At 40.7% G+C, this 20917-nt stretch overlaps 1 protein-coding gene across 3 annotated transcripts in view; it reads right to left on the bottom strand.

Moving 5' to 3' along the window:
* The window catches only part of Nup98 (nucleoporin 98 and 96 precursor), a 96482-nt gene that overhangs the window by 75011 nt on the left and 554 nt on the right, over nt 1-20917 (bottom strand). For all 3 annotated transcript variants that reach the window (XM_090348306.1, XM_090348308.1, XM_090348307.1), the window contains exons 2-4: nt 4204-4307; nt 1002-1103; nt 703-879 (exon numbers count right to left, since the gene is read on the bottom strand). In XM_090348306.1, the coding sequence (XP_090204432.1) occupies nt 703-879; nt 1002-1103; nt 4204-4279 (355 nt within the window). In that variant the 5' untranslated portion in view covers nt 4280-4307. The remainder of the gene's footprint in view (nt 1-702; nt 880-1001; nt 1104-4203; nt 4308-20917) is intronic.

Raw genomic sequence — 20917 nt, 5'->3', positions numbered from 1 at the left:
TAGATGGTTACTTACCCTACTAAGTTCTTATATCAGAAATAGCAACATCTCATAAGAGCACACTTGGTCAACCAGTAGTGGTTACCCTACAAAATTTTTTGTGAAGAACCAACTCCAGACCACATTTAGATTTAAAAGAAAAAATAAAATGAACATTACTGGGGAGTTGACCAAGTGGTATAGCACTGCACAAGGCCCTGAGTACAATGGCTAGTACTGTCAAAAAGAGAAGGAGAAACCAGGCACTGATGGCTCAAAAAAATAAAATAAAATAAAAAGCCGAAAGTGTCATTCTGGTTCAATTGGTAGAGCCCTAGCCTTGAGCACATGCTAGTGGACAATGCCCAAGTCCAGAGTTCAAGCAAAAAAAGGAAGAAAAGAAAAAGAGACCACCAATTAAAAAAATCTCATGGTGAGAAGTGGATAGTAACTCATGTCATATCCAGTATTTTTCCTTTTCTATTTTCTTTCAATTAAATATGACAGAGGCAAATTTGCCGATCAACTTTGCCATTCTCCTGTCTTAACACCAGTAACACTCCTCTTGTATGGCTTTTCATCTTATCTCTAGCCATTCTCAAATCTCCATCTTAAGGGATGTTTGTATGACTCTCTTGTCAAGCCTGTTCATGTCTTAACACAATTTGAATCAATAAGCAAATCAAACTGCCCAGTGCAAAAGTTCAATGGTATCCTACTTACTTCCAAAGCCAGTTGGTTTATTTTGTGCAAAGGCATTGTTTTGGGACGAGAAGAGACTGGTCCCTGTACTTGAAGTTCCAAACAGGCTATTTGATGTTCCTGTTGACGTACCAAACCCAAAACCAGTGCTTGTGGAAGTAGCTGGCTGGCTAAATGAACTGGTACCAAATAATCCTCCTACAGAGATAGAGAGATGATGGGAGGAGGAGGGAAAACAGTTAAAACCAAGCAGTTATTAGACGTAGTCCTATGCCCCAAAAAAATGAATTAAAAAAAAGAAAACAGAAGATATACCCTACCTGGTTTGGTCTGTGAATTTCCGAATAAACTTCCAGTATTGTTGCTAGAACCAAATGCAGATGTTCCGAATGCCCCTCCACTAGTGGTGCCAAAGCCAGTGTCTGAAAAATCAACCCCCATACTAAATTAGAATTTAGAATAAAATATAAAGTGAATGAAGAACTTTTAATAGTTTTTTTTTTTGTTTTTCTGCCTGGGTCTGTCCCTGGGCTCCTTTTGCTCAAGATTAACACTTTGAGCCACAGTGCCACTCTGGTTTTCTGGTGGTTGATTGGAGATGAGTCTCATAGACTTTTGTGCCCAGGCTGGCTTTGAACAATGATCCTCAGATCTCCACCTCCTGAGTAGCTAGGATTAAGGACATGAGCCACCAGCACCGGTCATGAGTCATCAATGCCCAGCTCCCTAGCTAGTTTTAATATCTTTAACATTATGTATCACTAATAGGATCACTAGTATGGATTTGAAAACTTCTTCAATATTTCCTCAAAATATTACAGAAAAAAAAAGTAAGAGGAAAGCTGGGTGGGTGTCGATGGCTCACACCTGTAATCCTAACTACTCAGGAGGCTGAGGATCTGAAGATTGCAGTTCAAAGCCAGCCTAAGCACTAAAGTTGTTGAGACTCTTATCTTACTAATTAACCAAAAGAAAACCGGAAGTAGTGCTGTGGCTGAAGGGTACCAATAATAGTCTTGAGCTGAAGAGCTCAGGGACAATGCCCAGGCCCACATTCAAGTCCCACAACCCACAACCGACACCAAAAAAAAAAGTAAGAGGAAAAAGAAGATAAAGGAGAGTGATAAAAAAAAAGGTGGAATCCAAACACATTGAATACTGTATAGAAATGTAACAGTGAACCCTGCCTCTTCTTTAACAAATGCATGCTTTAAGAAAGAAAATAGCAACAGCCAGGTGCCAGTGGCCTTATGTCTAGCCCTGATTCTTGCTGATTAACTGGAGATGGGTCTGACATTCTTCTTCTGCCTTGGCTGACTTCAAATCTTGGTTCTTCTTATTAGCTTTCAGTGCTCAGCTTAAGAATTATTCTTAAAATAAGGCAAGCAGAAGAGAAACTTACAATTCAAAATTTCTCTTGCAATTGTCTACTTCACCTTTTTCAGAACTCCAGTATTTCATGAAAAACTGATTATCTGGTTTCACCTGTTTTAGTATAGCTTTTATGATGTTGCTGAGTGTCCATAGCTTATGCCTGTAAACCTAGCAACTCAGGAGACACTAAGCTCTGAAAACTGTGGTTCGAAATCAGCTGGGATAGTAAAGTCCATGACACTTTGTAACTATGTGCACCAGCAAAGAAGCTTAAACTTGGGACTTAAGTGCTGTCAGTTTTTTTCATCAAGGATGGTATTAAACTATTTGAACCATTGTATCCAATTCCAGCTTCTGGGAGGTAAACTGGAGAGGAGTTTCACAGACTTTCCTGCCCAGGCTGACTCAATTTCAGCCTCCCAAATATGATTAGAGGTGTGAGCCACTGAGGCCCAGGTCCATTTACTTCTGGTCATGGAGCTTAAACTTGGGGCCTGGGCACTGTCCCTGAGATCTTTTGATCCAGTCTAGTACTCTACCACTTTGAGCCACAATACCACTTCTAATTTTCTGGTAGTTAAATGAAGATAAAATGTCTTGTGGACTTTCCTGTCCTGGCTGTCTTTGAACTACAGTCCTCAGGCCTGTTATCCTAAATAGCCTTGATTACAAGTGTGAGCGATCAGAGCCCAGGTTCATTCCTTCCTTCACCATTCCTGGGTCTTGAACTCAGGGCCTGAGCTCTGACCCTGAGCCTCTCTATGCTCAAGGATAGGGCTCTACCACTTGACCCGCAACACTACTTCCAGCTTTTCTTGTTTATGTGATATTGAGGAATTGAACCCAGGGCTTCATGCATGCTAGACAAGCATTCTACCACTAATCTACATTTCCAGCCTTCATTTCTTTTTTTTTTGCCAGTCCTGGGGTTTGAACTCAGGGCCTGAGCACTGTCCTTGGGCTTTTCTCAAGGCTAGGGCTCTACCACTTGAGCCAGAGCAATACTCCCAGCTTTTTTACCTCCCTATGTACGTGGTACCAAGGAATCAAACCCAGGTCTTTGTGCATGCTAGGAAAGCATCTACCACTAGGCCAAACTCCTGGCCCCTTCAATTACTTCTTTAAAGCACTGTTTTCCTTTCTTTAAAAAAAAAAAAAGAATTGGAATAACTGTTCAGTGTGTTGGTCTGATAGACCAACATCTGGGTCTTCTCAATGGTTATTTCTGTTGTCTATTACTTCTTCCTATGTATGAGCCATACTTTAATGTTTGTCTCATTAATAACAATTTTAAAAAATAGGGCTGGGCATCAGTAGCTCACGCCTGTAATCCTAGCTACTCAGTAGGCTAAGATCTGAGGACTGTGGTTCAAATCCAGCCCAGGCACTAAAGTCCTCGAGACTCTTTTTTTTTTTTTTTTTTTGCCAGTCCTGGGCTTGAGCTCAGGGCCTGAGCACTGTGCTTGGACTTTCTCAAAGCTAGAGCTCTACCACTTGAGCCTCAGCACCACTTCCAGCTTTTTTCTATGTATGTGGTACCGAGGAAGTGAACCCGGGTCTTCGTGCATGCTAGGCAAGCACTCTACCACTAGGCAGAACTCCCAGCCAAGTCCTTGAGACTCTTATCACCAATTAATCACTAGAAAACTGGAAGTGGCATTGTGGCTAAAAGTGGTCGAATGCTAACCTTGGGCTGAAGAGTTCAAGGACAGCAGCCAGGCCCAGAGTTCAAGCCCCAGACAGCCAAACAAAAACAAAACAAAAAAATTTCAAGGACAGGGGCCGGGAGTTTGGCCTAGTGGTTAAAGTGCTTGCCTCGCATGCACCAAGACCCAGGTTCGATTCCTTGGTACCACATACATAGAAAAAAGCCGGAAGGGGTGCTGAGGCTCAAGCGGTAGAGCTCTAGCCTTGAGAAAGTCCAAGGACATTGCTCAGGCTCTGAGCTCAAGCCCAGGACTGGCAAAAAAAAAAAAAAAAATTTCAAGGACAGCACTCAAGCTGTGAGTTCAAGCCCCAATACTGACACACAAATAAACACATATGCACTAGAAAGTTTGATAATAAATAGAAGCAACTCTGGATAGTGTATCAAGGAAAACCCAAAACAGGCTAAGTTTTCACCTTTAATTCTTCTTAAAAACTTACTTTGTCCAAATGTTGATGTTGTGCCAAAGCCACTTGTAGTACCCCCAAAAGGGGTTCCAAATGTCTTATTAAACATCTTCAAAATAAGTCTTTGCTTCAGAAAGCTGGAAAAAATAATAAATTATCAGTTTTTAAAGACCACACAATATCAGTTTCAAGCAATCTATCATTCTCAAAACTAAGTCTATTATTCTACAAATTTAGTAAGTCCTCTAGAAACAATAGCATATACACTTATTAAATGTTATAAAATGTTCTTCTTTAGTCCACGCTGCTCTTGAGATGACCAGTATTATGATGTTTAAGTCTAGTTCCTACAACAACCATAGCCATGCCTTGAAAAAGAAGTTTTTTAAACTCTTTTGGGTGGTGGAGTTGCTGAGAATTAAACTCAAGGCCTCAAAGTTCAAGAAAAATGCTGGAGCTATACTATATGTCCAGCCTTCAATGTGGTTTGTTTGTTTTTAACCTAACTATTCTTTTAGTAAAGATTCTATTCTAGGGGCTGGAGTTTGGCCTAGTAGTAAGAGTGCTTGCCTAGCTTGCAGAAAGACAAGGGTTCGATTCCTCAGTACCACCTACACAGAAAAAAGATGGAAGTGGTGCTGTGGGCTCAGTTGGTAGAGCTCTAGCCTTGAGAAAGCCCTGAGCTCAAGCCCTGAGTTCAAGCCCCAGGAATGGCAAATTTAAAAAAAAGATTCAATTCTAAGACCAAATTTTGATATTAGGAGAAGCTTGCATTTTCTATACTAAATCCCTGATATTCTGGTGCTCTGATGTTCTGAGCATACTAAACATGGTTCTTTATAGTCCCTTGTCTTCAACATCTGAGACATTAATCATAGAAATCCTTTAATAAAATCCCTCTAGGGCTGAATATACAGATCAAAGCTAGACGCTTATCAAGAATGTACAAGATCCCATGTTCAACACCCAGCACCTAAACAACCAACCAACCAACCAGCCAAAACAAACTATGTCCTGACATAAGGAAGCTTGGAAGGCTTTTCCCATTTGCTTTGAACAAAAGCAAACCATCTGTATATTCAAATATAATTGCTTCATTCAGACATATTCTAAATGTTAGTTCCCTTGCAACTTAAGGTAATATTGAAGTGGCCCTAAGTTTTGTCTGGACACCCTCCAACAGGAGAAGTGTTCTTCTAAACAAAGATCTCTCCCTTAATAACTATTCCTTAAAACTTAACAGGCATGCTGCCATTTACTTGCTAACAAAGAAATAAGTGAAGTACTCTGTAATATCAAAACAGAAAAGAATCAATCATGTTTATTGGATTGCTGTGACAAGAATAATGTTTTCTCTATTATAAGCACATAATCGAATAGTCTTGATTACATTTTTTTTGGGGGGGGGAGGGCTGGGTCATGGGACTTGAACTCTGGGTCTGGGCTCTGTCCCTGAGCTCTTCAGCTTAAGGCTACCACCCTACCCAGAGTGACAGCCCCATTTCCTGATTTTTAGTGATTGATTGGAGATGAGTTTCACGCGGGCTGGCTTTGAACTGTGATCCTAAGATCTCAGCCTCCTGAGTAGCTAGGATTACAGGCGTGAGCCATCATGCCCGGCTCTAGATTACTTTTGAGCTGAGCTGCTGGTGGCTTACACCTGTAATACTAGCTAGTCAGGAGAATGAGATAGAGGATCAAGGTTCAAAGCCAGCCAGAGCAGGAAAAGTCCATGAAGTTGAGCTGAGGTTCAAGTGGTATAGCACTAGCCTTGAGCAAAAAAACTTAGGGGTAGGTGCACCGTTCAATCTCCTGATTGGCACAAAAAAAGCTGCTTCTCAAAATGTTGTAGAAACTTACTAGCACTTTAAATATTAACACTCAAATATCTAACACAACTAACACTGAAATATCTTGCACACATTAAAAAAGGAGCTGCTCCTTAAAATTTGTGATGCTTTATAGATAAATGACATTCTAAACATCCTAGGGAGTGGAGACAAAGCTCATTCAAATATACTAGTGAGTAGAGTGGCTGGGAGTGCTTGCCTAGCATGCATGAAGACCGGGGTTCGATTCCTTGGTACCACATAAACAGAAAAAGCCAGAAGTGTTAGTGTGGGTCAAATGGTAAGAGTGCTACCCTTGAGAAAGCCCAAGGACAGTGCTCCAGACTTCAAATTCAAGTCCCAGGACTGGCAAAAAAAAAAAAAAAGAAAAATTTCCCAAAATAGGACTCCTTAGGTCCACTAGAAATACTGACCCAGCCAGGCATGATAGCTCATGCCTGTAATCCTAGCTACTCAGGAGGCTGAGATCTGAAGATCAAGGTTCAAAGTTAGCCAGGGAACAAAAGAACTTGAGACTCTTATCTCTAATTAACATCTAGAAAATGGGAAGTGGAGCTTGGCTCAAAGGTAGGGCGTAACTTTGAGTTGTAGTTGCAGAGCTCAGGGACAGTGCCCAGCCCAAGTTCAAATCCCATGACAAAAAATATTTAGTTTGATGCCAACTCAAGCAGAAAAAGGTCCTCAAGATTCTACCTCTAAAATAACCAGCAAAAATCAAGGATGGAGAGGTAGCTCAAGTGGCAAAGGGATAAACAAGGAAGTATGAGGCCCTGAGTCCAAATGCTAGTGTGGGGAGGGAAAAGAAGGACTGAACCAAAATGTCAGAGTGGAATAGATATCAGTATATTGAAAAGGCTCAAGTGACTAAAGCATATTCTCATAACTAGGCGTTATATTTTATATAATTATCTTGTATCTAATGATATTTACCTTGAGTTTCCTGTTTTCTCAACTTAACAGATATTACAATGTAATGGTGACTCCCATTCCAGGGGAAGTACTTTACAGAAGTTCCTCCTCACCCCATGTATCTACTGTTTATATTACCTTTTTTGTTTTTTGGTCAGTCATGGGGCTTGAACTCTGGGCCTGGGCATGGTCCCTGAGCTCTTCAGCTCAAGGCTAGTACTTTACCACTTGATCGACAGCACCATTTCCATCCATTTTATTTATTCCAATGAACAGAAATCTGTTCACACAAACTTGACACCTTTCTGGTCAGGGTTCATGGCACAATTCATAAGTTGAGTAATACACTTTTGGATGACCTCTCCTCTCACTATAAATTTATTTTCTCTGTTAAATTTAAGACTCCAGAAATGCTAGGCCCATTGTTGATGTGGCAGCAGGAGAAAAATGCTTCCCTTCCTGAATAATTTTCTTAGTGAAATCAGGAAAATGTGGGCTAATAAATGGATTCCAGGAAATTTTTTTAAAAAGTTGAGCAATACAGTTATTCTCCACAAAACACCCTATGGACTATTAATTTGGATACAGATATTTCATTCCACGTCTATTAAATTTTTATTTATTTGCAATACTAGGATGTAAACTCATGGCCTTGAGCTTACAAGGCAGGCAATTTTAACAGCCCCAAATTTTGCTTTTTAATAATCTTACCCTAAAACAGAAACCTAAGCCAGGCACCAGTGGCTTATGCCTGTAATCCTAGCTACTCAGGAAGCTGAGATCTGAGGATCACTGTTCAGAGACAGACTAGCCTAGTTCTTGAGACTCATCTCCAATTAACCACAAGAAAACCATAAGTGGCACTATGACTCAACATGGTAGAGTACTAGCTTTGACCTGAAGAGCTCAGAATCAGTGCCCAAGCCCCGAGTTCAAGACCCTAACTGACAAAACAAACAAACCCACAGAAGCCTATAATTAACACACTTCACAAGGAGGTTTGTAGTAGTAAAGTATTATTATGGGGGCAATCAATAAATGAGCAAATAAACTTAGCAGATATGAAGTAAAACACAAATGACCAGTATGTGAAAAAAATCTTTAAGTATTAGAAAAATGCAGGCCAAAACTACAATCAGATTCCATCTTACCCTAAAAAGAATGGCTATGCTCAAGCTGGGCAAGGTGGCTCATGCCTGTAATTCTAGCTATTCAAGAGGCTGAGATCTAAGGATCACTGTTCAAAGCCAGCTGGGCACAAAAGAATGTGAGACTCATCTCAAATTAAACCTCTAGAAAACGAGAAGTGGGGCTGAGGCTCAAGGGGTAGGACAGTGTCCTGGAGGTGAAGAGCTCAGGGACAGCGCCCAGAGTTCAAGTCCTACGACCTATCAAAAAAAAAACAGAAAAAGAAAAAAATGGCTACAATCAAGAAACAAACAACAAACTGACAAGCCTGAGGTGGGAGACTCTTATTAACTGCTAGTGGGAGTGTAAATTATCTAATAGAATGGAAATCAGTGTGGAGGCGCATCAAAAAAACTGGAAATGAGCCAGGTGCCAGTGGTTAAAGCCTGTAACCCTAGCTACTCAGAAGGGTGAGATCTGAGGATTGCTGTAATTTAAAGACAGCCGGGGCACTAAAGTCTGTGAAACACTTATCTCCAATTAACCACCAGTGGTACTGTTGCTCAAGGGGTAGGATGAAGCTGGGCCCAGTGGCTCACACCTGTAATTCTGGCAACTCTGGATCTGAGGATCAAGGTTCAAAGCCAGCTTGGGCACAAAAGGACCAGAGACTCATCTCTAATTAACTTCCAGAAATCGGGAAGTGGGACATGGCTCAAGGGTAGGGCGGTAGCCTTGAGCTGTAGAGTTCTGGGATGGCACCCAAGCCCAGAGTTAAGTCCCATGATAGACCCAAAAAAAAAAAAAAAATGGAATTGCAATGAAGTAGGAAAGAGCCAAGGCTGAAGAAAAAACAAAAACATAAATGATAGCTCCCGGATCCTGAGAGTTGAAGCCCCAGTATCAGTACCCCTCAAAAAAAAAAAAAAAAAAAAAAAAAAAAAAAAAAAGGGCCAGGAATTTGGCCTAGTGGTTAAAGTGCTTGCCTAGCATGCACGAAGACCCGGGTTCGATTCCTTGCTACCACATACATAGAAAAAAGCCGGAAGTGGTGCTGAGGCTCAAGTGGTAGAGCTCTAGCCTTGAGAAAGTCCAAGGACAGTGCTCAGGCCCTGAGCTCAAGCCCAGGACTGGCAAAAAAAAAAAAAAAAAAGGACTATGATTCAACCATACTACTTCTGCAATAAAAACTCAGAGAATTAAGTCAGCCACTACAGAAATCCTCTGTACCCATGCTAATCATATCTCTATTCTCAATAGCTACCTTATGAAGTCAGTCTAGGTGCAAATCCATGGATAGAAAGATACAAAAAAAAAATCTGGTATTTACATATAATGAAATCTACTCATCTGTAAAAGAATTAAATTATGCTGTTTCCTGGAAAATAAATAGCACTGAGAAGTTAGCATGTTAAATAAGCTAGTCCCATAAAGCTACTCCCATGTTTTCTCTCATTGGTGAGAACTAGGAGGAAACAAAACAAAGACAAATCAAGGTTATGAAAGTAAAAGTTAATGCTGGAAGGGAAAGATGGCAAGAAAAGTAATATAATAAATGTGAACAAAGTACAATTATATTCATGTATAAAAATGTCATGATGAGCTATTATATAGCTCATGCCTGTAATCCTGGCCATCTGAGGATGGAAGCCAGCCCATGCAGGGAAGTCTGTGAAAAAGCCTAGGGACAGTGGCCAGGCCCTAAGTCCAAGCCACAGGACTGAACAGGGGGGTAGAAAAGTGTGATGACATTACTTACTATGTACAATTTAATAGTTGCTGATAAACCTTTACAAGTTATTTTAGGCATTAACTCAGTAACTATAACATTGCAGGTACTGCACAATGATAAATTATGTAGGAACCTAGTCATTCACATAATGAAGCCAAAGGAAGATATGCATAGGAGTGGTAGATATTCATATAAAGTAGTATTCTATTAAATGAATTCCAAGAAAAGGAAATGAGACTTTTTTTTAGTGTCACTGTTGCTGTTTCTTTTCTTTTTCTTTTGTCTTGTGTTTGGGAGGGGAAGGGAGGGCACATAAAAGGTGGAACAGAGGTGAACAAATCTAACAGTGGTACTCACTATAGACACTAAGTGGAAAATGAACTGGCTGGGGACAGGAGGGAAAAACAGAAGAGAGACAACAGAAGGGGAGACAAGATTCAAAAAGAATTGTAGGGCCGGGAGTTTGGCCTAGTGGTAGAGTGCTTGCCTAACATGCACGAAGACCCGGGTTCCATTCCTTGGTACCCCACATACATAGCAAAAAGCCGGAAATGGTGCTGAGGCTCAAGTGGTAGAGTGCTAGCCTTGAGAAAGTCCAAGGACAGTGCTCAGGCCCTAAGCTCAAACCCAGGACTGGCAAAAAAAAAAAAAAAATGGACTCAGCCGGGCACCAGGTGGCTCACGCCTGTAATCCTAGCTACTCCCGATGCTGACATCTGAGGATCAAGGTTCAAAGCCAGCCAAGGAACAAAAGGACCTGAGACTCTTATCTCCAATTAACCTCTAGAAAATGGGAAGTGGGGCTTGGCTCAGGGTAGGGTGGTAGCCTTGACCTGAAGAGCTCAGGGACAAAGCCCAGGCCCAGGGATAGGGCGGTAGCCTTGAGCTGAAGGGCTCAGGGACAGCGCCCAGGCCCCATGAGATCAAGCCCCATGACTCACCAAAAAAAAAAAAAAAAGAAAGAATTTTACTCATGGCCAGGAATGTGGCCTAGTAGCAGAGTGCTTGCCTAGCACCCACAAAGCCCTGGGTTCGATTCCGTGGTACCACATATACAGAAGAAATCCAAAGTGGTACTGTAGCTCAAGTGATAGAGTGCTAGCCTTGAGAAAGCTCAAGGATAGTTACTTGAGTTCAAGCCCTCAGGACTGGCAAAGGGAGGGAGGGAGGGAAAAAAAATTGTATTCATTACTCATTATCAACTGTATATCAACTTATATATCAACTGTACAACAACAACAACAAAAGGTTGGTGGTATTATGCATCACCATTTGCATCACCAGTATTCTACAGATGAGAAAACAGGATTAGCTATTTAACAAGTTTTATAAGTTCAAAAAGGTAAGTAAGTGGAACTTTAACTTACATACTATCTTCCGATGGACACCCTCAATCCTAGCAAGATAATAAGCAACAAACTCAGAAAATTGTGTATTCCAAACCCCAATGAAAGAAGTAGATCCAATTCAGACTTATGCAGAAAAAAAGCCTCTCACTCAAAACCCAGCCTATCCGTAGTTCTGGAAACTTAGCAATGCCTCATATTGGGTAATTTTTCTAAAATTATTACAGTGAAACCAAACAGCATTTTGGGAACATATGATCTCTACCATAGCAGGTAGAATAGCCAATATCTTTGCTCTTCAAATTATTCATTTTCATTACTGTTATCTAAATATCAAGCCCACAAACCAATTAAAAAAAAAAAAAGAAATACGTAGTCTTACTAACAAATCCTAGCAATCCAATCTATAGTCAAAAATATATTTCCCCACAGCTTCAACTACCTCGATGACTAAGCAAGCTTTCTAGGACATTTCTAGTTTGCTGCTCTATAACTCCAGAAAGTTATGCAAATATGAAGTAATTTTTCCTTCCCACTTCACTGAATCCTTTTCACCAAAATCAGCCACGCATAAATAACTAGTCCATTTCACTTTACAAATCACATTCTCAAATATTCTCTCATCTAATCTTCATGAAAATACAAGAAAGACAGGAATTGCCTTTTGCAATTAAACTAAATGAAAAAGAAAAAAAGACTGCTAACTTTTGCCATAGATATGAAAGAAGGGCTGGGCAGAATTCCATAGAAATTAGCCCAGTCTTGATCACCTAATACTACCTGCTAACTTCCTGATTCACAGTTTCCTTCTTCTTTTGATACATCTTGTCAAGCTGCCTTCATTAGAAATAACGATTTCTCTCTACAAGTGTTGGTGCGCTCTTCTTTCTAAAACCTTTCGATCCAGCATCACCTGCTTTGTGAGACTGTTCCAGGTTAGGCCCTTTAGGCTCTTATCAATATAAAAACACTTCCTTTCCACATCTATTACCTAAACTAGTATCTCCCAGCAGTTCTTAGTTATGCAATATATTTGATGATGTACCTGCCACTTGAGAAGGTAATGCTATTTGCTGCTTGGATAAAAAGCATTCGGGGGCCAGGAGTTTGGCCTAGTGATAGAGTGCTTACTTAACATGCACGAAGACCCAGGTTCGATTCCTCGGTATCACCTACGCAGAAAAAAAAAAAAGCCAGAAGTGGTACTGTGGCTCAAGTGGTAGAGTTCTAGCCTCGAGAACCCAAGGACAGTGCTCATGCCATGAGTTCAAGCCCCAGGACTGGCAAAAAAAAAGCATCCTGACTTTGCATATTATCTAATAGCTTTTTGCTCATAGCACTCTATCCTAAGCTCTTACCTCTTAAAGGTGAACAAAACATTTGTCATTTTTAAAAACAATGAAAAGAAAATGCTACCTTTGGAGTAACCCAAATCTGTACTGAAAACTCTCTGCCACTTACTACTACATTTAAAACTGGCCATAAATCTAAAATTATTGCTTTAAAAGAAAAATCCTGACATTTGTTATTGTGTAATCTACTAAGTCATGACATTTGATCCTTTACACCTAAATTTCTCTAAACAAGGATTCATACAGCCTACAACTCTAGGTTGCTTCAAACAGAACTCCTCACCTGGTGCCTGTAATCCTAACTACTCAGGAGGCTGAGATGTGAGGATTGTGGCTCAAAGCCAGCCTGGGCACTAAAGACCTTGAGACTCTTCAATTAACCACCAGAAAACCAGAAGTGGCACTGTGGCTCAAGGGATAGGGTGGTAGACTTGAGCTGAAGAGCTCAAGGACAGCACCCAGGATGAGTTCAAGCCCCACCACTGACCAAAAAGAAAAAAAAGAAAAAGAACTCCTCAAAAACAGGTTGTTTAGTTCTTCTTCAAAGATATTCTACAATTAGAAAAGTGTAATGATTTCTCCTCACTCTAAACCATGTTCTACCATTGCCTAGTTACAGTTGCTTACACAATGATTTCCAATTTCCAGCAGATGCCATTCATTAACCATTTAGTGAAACAATAAATCAGCATTATAAACAATTTTTTTAATTCAAATCTCATACATACTATGGTCACACTCTGTGGTTATTCTCTTCCACTCATCTAAAATTTCTACCTTTATTCATAATCATCTGCTTTTATTCTCAAATTAATACCCTTATTCCTTAAGAAGTCTAGTTAATAGAAGAGTTAGGTACAAGATAATAGTCATCTTTAGCCAGTCACAGGTGGCTCACACCTGTAATCCTACGTACTTGAGAGGCTAAGAATGGGAGGGCTGTATACTTCAAGGCCCGACCAAGCAAAAATTTCATGAGATCCCCTCTAAGCCCACCGCAGGGCAGTTGTATGCACCTATCATCCCAAACTAGGTAAAAAGATGAGATCAGAATGATCGTATTTTTGGCCAGAAACGCTTTATGACTTCATATCCAAGGAGGGAAGCAGTGGCTTGTATCTAACATCCCAGCAACGATGAGAAGCCTAAAGTAGGCAGATCATGAGAAAAATCTTATCTCAAAAATTACCATAAAAAAACTGGGCTAGAGGACCCACTCAACTGGCAGAGGGCAGACATTTGCCCAACTGACATAAAGAAAAAGGGGGGGGTTATTCAATAAAACTGCACTAATTCAGGCCTATGAAGAAGCATAGGGCTCATGAAATGGTGTGAAAAATCATTGTCCTAGATTGGCTGTCTTCAAAGTAAACTCCACAACCTCTAGAGGTACCCAACATTTCACTTCATGTATAAAGAAAGTCAAAACTTTTTTTTTTTGGTCATGGGGCTTGAACTCTCTGAGCCTGGGCACTATCCCTGAGTTCTTCAACTCAAGGCTACCGCCCTACCCCTTGAGCCACAGCCCCACTTCCAGTTTTCTATGGTTAATTGGGGACATGAGTCTCATGTTCTTTAGGGCCTGGGCTTGCTTTGAACTGTGATCCTCAGATCTCAGCCTCCTGAGCATAGCTAGGATTACAGACATGAGCCACCACGCCCCACTCCAAAACTATTTTCATAATAAAACAAAAACATCATAAGGCAGTTATGTCAAGGACCTAACTACTTAGAAGGCTTGAAGGATCCCCGGAGTTCAAGACCAGCCTGGGCAACATAGCAAGGTTCAATTCCAAAAATTACAAAATAAGAATAAAACAAAAAACTGTGATACAAAAGCAAGATTATAAGGCTGGGTGCTGGTGGCTCACACCTGTAATCCTAACTACTTAGGAAGCTAAACGAAGGATCTTTGGTTTGAAGCCATGCAGGGGCAGTAAAGTCCATGAGAATTCTTGAATTAACCACCAAAAAGCCAGAAATTTAGCTGTGGCCCTAGTGGCAGAATGCTAGCCTTGAGCAAAGAAGCTCAAGGATAGCACTCAAGTCCTGAATTCAAGCCCCAACACAAGCACCAAAAGGTGTTAAAAAAATAACTGGACCTTGAGTATCAGTCTAGGAAATGGCTACAAACTGAATTCTTCACTGTCATCAACTCACAGTACAAAACCTTTCACTTAAGAATGTCCTTAATGTAGCAGTCAAAATTACTTATTGTATCAATTCTCAACATTTCAATATACTTCTTTTTAACATTTAGATTATCCTTTGGGATTAAAGGAAAAGTATTCAAAAAACACTTCTACATACTGAAGCGAGGGTTGATTCAACAAAAAACACTTGTGTGAATACTTTTGAAAGTTGAATTAGCTCTTTTTTCATAGAATATTTATTTCACAGAAAGCCTGACAAACTATGGTTATCAATATTTAATGAAAAAATAGTACTTTTTTCTTGGCCAGTCCTGGGCTTGGGCTCAGGGCCTGAGCACTGTCCTTGGACTTTCTCAAGGCTTAACACTCTACCACTTGAGCCTCAGTACCACTTCCAGCTTTTTCTATGTATGTGGTGCTGAGGAATCGAACCTGGGTCTTCGTGATGCTAGGCAAGCACTCTACCACTAGGCCAAACTCCCGGCCCCGAAAAAATAGTATTTTAAAAACTTATAATTGTCACCAGAAGCTTGCCCACTTTCCAATTCTTTTTTTTTTCTTTTTTTTTTTTTTTTGCCAGTCCTGGGCTTGTGCTCAGGGCCTGAGCAATGTCCTTGGACTTTCTCAAGGCTAGAGTTCTACCACTTGAGCCACCACGCCACTTCCAGCTTTTTATTTTTATGTGGTACTGAGGAAATCAACCCCAAGGTTTCATGGATGCTAGGCAAGCACTCTACCACTATGCCACATTCCCAGCCTCTATTTTTCATAAAATTACTTTTGTTAATATGAGCATTTTTCCTTGGCAGTACTGGGCTTTTTGTTTGTGCCCAAAACAAGACCAATTCTAAGCCTTTTTTTTTTTCCCCTAGAGGTTGATGCATTATCACTTGAACCACACCCACTATCACTTGAGCCAACCACCAACCCACCACTTCTGGCTTTTTCTGGTGAATCACTTTTGGCTTTTTCTGGTTAACAGGAGATAAAAGTCTAGTGGGCTAGCTGCTCAAGCCTATAATCCTGTTATCTCCAATTAACCAGAAGTAGCACTGGCTCAAGTGGTAGAGTACTAATGTGGAGCTGAAGAGCTCAAGGACAGTGCCCAGGCCCAGAGTTCAGGCCTCAGACTGACCAAGGGGGGGCAGGGGAAGTCTCATGGAATTTGCTTGGCCTGGCTCTGAACCACAATCCTCTAATGCTCTGAATGCTTAGGATGGTAGGTATATGCCACCGGGTGCCCCACCAGATCACTACCCAGCCAGTACTGGGGTTTGAGCTTAGGACCTCCCAATTGACAGGCAGGAACACTTGATAATAGGGGACACTATCACTGAGCCAGGGCTCTAGCCCAACAAGGGTGGGTGGGTAGATAGATATAGACATCTAAATGTTTTAAAATAGTAAGTATTATCCAGAACTTACATAAAAACTTTTGGAAGTCTTAATTTTTTTAAGTTTTAAGAAAAATCTTTTAATTTTTAAAAGTTTTAAGTCTAAGAGCGGCTCACACCTGTAATCCTAGCTACTCAGGAGGCGAGATCTGAGGATTGTGGTTCAAAGCTAGCCTGGGCACTACTAAGCTGTGAGACTCTTATCTCTAATTGATCACTAGAAAAGGGGAAGTGGAGCTGTGTCTCAAGGGTAGGGTGGTGGCCTTGAGCTGAAGAGCTCAGGGACAATGTCCAGGCCCAGAGTTCAAATCCCATGACCCCCCCCCCCAAAGTTTTAAGTCTAGAAACCACTGAACTTAATAGATACTTACTAGACTATTGCTATAACCTCTTAAATCTGTCTGCCTATCTCCAGTTTCACATTTTCCAATTTATCCTAATATCCTTCTGGATAAACTCAGTTTCAGACTTAGGTAATTAGACCTGCCTTTTGTGTGTATGCCAGTTCTGGGCACTGTCCCTCAGTTTACATTTTTGTGCAAGGCTGGCATAGACCTACATTTTAAATGACTTCCAACTAAAACCTGAAAATGTTTTCCATTATACTGAATTAAGAAGAAACTCTTTAATATGAAAAATAATACTCAGTATTTGTTAATTCGGAACAAAGTGACAAGACTGCTCCATCGCTGCATATTTCTTTGGCAACAATTTTATCAGTGAAATGGAAGATAAAGGAATGATATATTTAAAATACCAATTCAACAAAGTTTTACTCCTTCCATAAAAATATATGGCGTCAGCCCGGAGTTTGGCCAAGTAGTAAGAATGCTTGCCTAGCATACAGTGTCCATTTATTTATTTATTTATTTATTTATTTTGCCAGTCCTGGGCTTGGGCTCAGGACCTGAGCACTGTCTTTGGAATTTCTCAAGGCTAGCTCTCTACCACTTGAGCCTCAGCACCACTTCTGGCTTTTTTCTATGTATGTGGTATCAAGGAATCGAACCTGGGTCTTCGTGCATGCTAGGCAAGCACTCTACCACTAGGCCAAACTCCCAGCCCCTTGCCTAGCATACAGGAAGACCTGGGTTAAATTCCTTCGTACCACATACATAAAACAGCTGGAAGTAATGCAGTGGTGCTGTGGCTCAAGTGGTAAAGCCGTAGCCTTGAGGAAAGCCCAAGGACAGTGCTCAAGGCCCTGAATTCAAGGACCAGGACTGGCAAAATAATAATAATAATATATGTATGTATATATATATTGCTTATTCTCAAAAAAAATCTTGACTTCTTCTGTGCCAAAGAAAGGAATTCTACTATAGAAATAAAAAGGAAAAAAAAAGTGACAGATTTTCAGCTTCCCTATGTCTGAATTTGGCTATTTTAACTAGTTTTTCATGAAAGTCAATATGCACACCTGAAAACTCAAGAGCTAGAGAAGCAGAGGTAAAGGTATGGTTTTACTAGAATACTGGGAATATATTACACTTACCACAGTGGTTTCAATCATTACAATTTGACAATTTCTTAGCTATTTAAATATAGAGACCTGTTATGAGTTACTATCTAGTAGGGAGAAAAGCTGCTAAACATAATATACAAGAGAGATCCAGGGCTGGGAGTGTGGCTTACTGGTAGAGTGCTTGCCTAGCATCTATGAAGCCCTCGGTTCAATTCCCTGGTACCACACACACAGAAAAAGCTGGAAGTGGTGCTATGGCTCAATTGGTAGAGCTCTAGCACTGAGAAAACTCAAGGACAGTGCCCAGGCTTAAGTTCAACCCCCTTGATTCCCCCTCTCCCCCTACCCCCATAAGAAAGAAAAAACAAAGGAAAGAAAAAAAAGAAAGGAAGATCCACATTAAAGAATTACTTGGCCCAAATACAATAATATCAAAGCTAAGAAATCCTGCTCTACAGACATACATCAAGTTCATAGATCAATTCCAAATACTATGCACTAAATTTTCACAAAACACTTTTCAAACCTTACCTTTAATACTGATTTTGATAGTTAAATCTTTCAATTTCTTTAATCTTTCAACAAACTGCATAACTACAGATTTCTTTATTAGAAATCAAATCAGCCAGGCGCAGTGGCTCACACCTATAATCCTAGCTACTCAAGAGGCTGAGACCTAAGGATCAGGGTTCAAAGCCAGTCTGGGCACTAAAGAACCTGAGACTCATCTTCATTTAATCACTACAAAACTGGAAGTGAGGCTGCCGCTCAAGGGGTAAGGTGGTAGCCTTAAGCTGAAGAGGTTGGGGACAGTGCCCAGGCCCAGAGTTCAAGCCCCATGACCCACCAGGAAAAAAAAAAAATCAGTTCAGTACAACTACATATTATTTTCTAGATTAACTGGCATAATGTAACCAATATATATCATTAATGTTTTCCAAACTGAGTTTGGTTTCCTACAAGTTCTATTTTAATAGTTATTTAGGAGCTAGTAGGAGTCAACAATGATACAAAATACCATGTAACATAAACAGAATGGGTTCCTTTATCAAGTCCCATATTTCAGCTCACAAATATCCAGCCGCTTTACTATTTGCTAAGTTCAATTTCCATATTTACTCATTCAAGTACACATAACTTATGTACTTTACTATATGCCAAGTAACCTATAAAAATAAAGTTACCATAATCTGATAAAATACAAATGACATATACTATAAATAGAAATACCAAATGGGTGTTATGAAAATTTATAAGGGAAAGAATTCCAGGAAAGACTTCCCAAAACAGGGTGATACTTGAACTGAGAAAATGTTAAAGAAAACATACCCTGCTCTTATTTTAATATTTAGGCAGCAGGCCTCTTCTCTTAGGCACTGTAAATTTCTAAATAATGCTTTGTTACATCAATATCAAAGTGACAAAAGTGGCCACTAGGTTCATTTAACCAAATTTAAATTCAAAGTTAAATTCATTCAGTCAAAAGTGACTTCATAGCTGGGGGCAGTAGCTCACGCCTGTAATCCTAGCTACTCAGGAGGCTGAGATCTGAAGAACAAGGTTCAAAGCCAGCCTGGGCATAAAAGGACCTGAGACTCATCTCCAATTAACCTCAAGAAAGTGAAGTGGGGCTTGACTCAAGGGTAGGGTGGTAGCCTTGAGCTGAAGAGCTCAGGGACAGTACCCAGGCCCAGACCCCCACAAAAAAATAGTGATTTCATAGCTGGGCATGGGTGGCTCACAGCTGTAATGCTACTATTCAGGAGGCTGAGATCTGAGGACTACAGTTAAAACCCAGTAGGGCAGGAAAAGTTATAGACTCTTATTTCCAATTAACTACCAGAAAAAGGAAGTGGCACTGTGGCTCAAGTGATAGAGCGCTAGCCTTGAGCTGAAGAGCACAGGGACAGCACTCAGGCACAGAGTTCATGCCCCACGACCAACCAAAAAAAAAAAAAAGTGATTTCAAGCAATGTACTTCTATCCTAATCAAATTCTGACTTTGCTTTTAGTTTTTATTTTTATTGGATCTGTCCTCCAGCTTCTGAATTGAAGCATTCCTCCCTCCTGAGACCCAGTTAGCTGGCACTACACAATGCACCTTCCATACCCAGCTTGGATTTGCTGTTAAATATCCTAACTACTTCAATCAAGTTAACATTCACCCAGTTAACTAACATTTCTTTGTGAATTTCTGAACTGTCAGAGAATAAGCACCACTTCTTTTTTCTTTCATTCTTCTAATTATTTTCTCCCTACAAAATGGATTTTAATTTCCTGGACTTCTAAGTCTTGTCACTAACTAGACTGTTCTTCAGTCTCCAGCAGTTGCCACAAGTCAAAAATGCACATTTTGAACCAGAAGTGAGACAACAACTTGGTTTCCAATACCGTGTGTGTGTGTGTGTGTGTGTGTGTGTGTGTGTGTGTGTGTACATACATATGCCAGTCCTGGAGCCTTAGGGGCTTTAAGCTGTCCCGGAGTCCCCCCTCCCTTAAAGCTGGCACCCCTCCACTTTGAGCCACATTCCACATTTTAGACTTTCTGCTGTTTAAGTGGATGGAGATAAGCATCTCATGGACTTTCCTACTCCAGTTGGTTTTGAACTGTGATCCTCAGATCTCAGCCTCCTAAATAGCTAGGATTATAGCTGTGAGCTACTGGTGCCTGGACTGAACTGACACTCTTGAACCCACTTTTACATTTAGGTCTCAAAATCTAGCTTTGGTTGCTTCTATGGTAACATGAACAGAGATGCTAGGAACTAAGATAGAAATGCTACTACAGACCAAGTCTGCATCTATCAAATGCTTCTATACCCTTCCCCCACCAGGGAGAATACTCAATAAAGGAATTCTGGAAAAAAAAAATGAAATAGCAAAAAAAATATATATATATATATAAAAGAAAAAAATACTTGAGAGGAAAATGTGGCATTCGTTAATCCTCTTTACTCTGGGGCCTCATCTTCCTCTACAAAACTTAACTGGGTGATGTAGGGTCGAGGGACTCAAAATAATTTCTTAGGCCCTTTGGGCTTTAGTAGTCTAGAAATCCAGTTATTCTTTGAAGAACAGAGGGAAAAATTCACTTACTGAAGAGACCCCTCCCTAATCCTCAGAAAAACTAAGGCACTCAGACTCACCCATCCTGACCCTCGGGCGGTCCTCAGATGAACGGAGCAGTCAGAGATTTTAAGCCCATCACACACGAGGGTCAAAGAAGTGCGGGGAAGACTCAACTCAGGACTCAAAACGGAGCCCCCGGGAAGGCCGGCCCATCGCGGGCTCCCGAAGTCTCCACCCGGCGAATGAATGGATACTACTGCAGAAATGGACGCCCCCACGACGTGGGCTGACACCGGAGGACGCCCCCCCCCAAGTCAGGCCCCCACCCGTGTCGACTCCCTCCCAGAGC

This window comes from Megascapheus bottae, chromosome 16 (assembly GCF_031878675.1).
Source record: "Megascapheus bottae isolate mThoBot1 chromosome 16, mThoBot2.hap1, whole genome shotgun sequence".
Taxonomy (NCBI): domain Eukaryota; kingdom Metazoa; phylum Chordata; class Mammalia; order Rodentia; family Geomyidae; genus Megascapheus; species Megascapheus bottae.
Note: the sequence above shows the minus strand (reverse complement) of the source record. Positions and strands in the feature narration are given on the sequence as shown.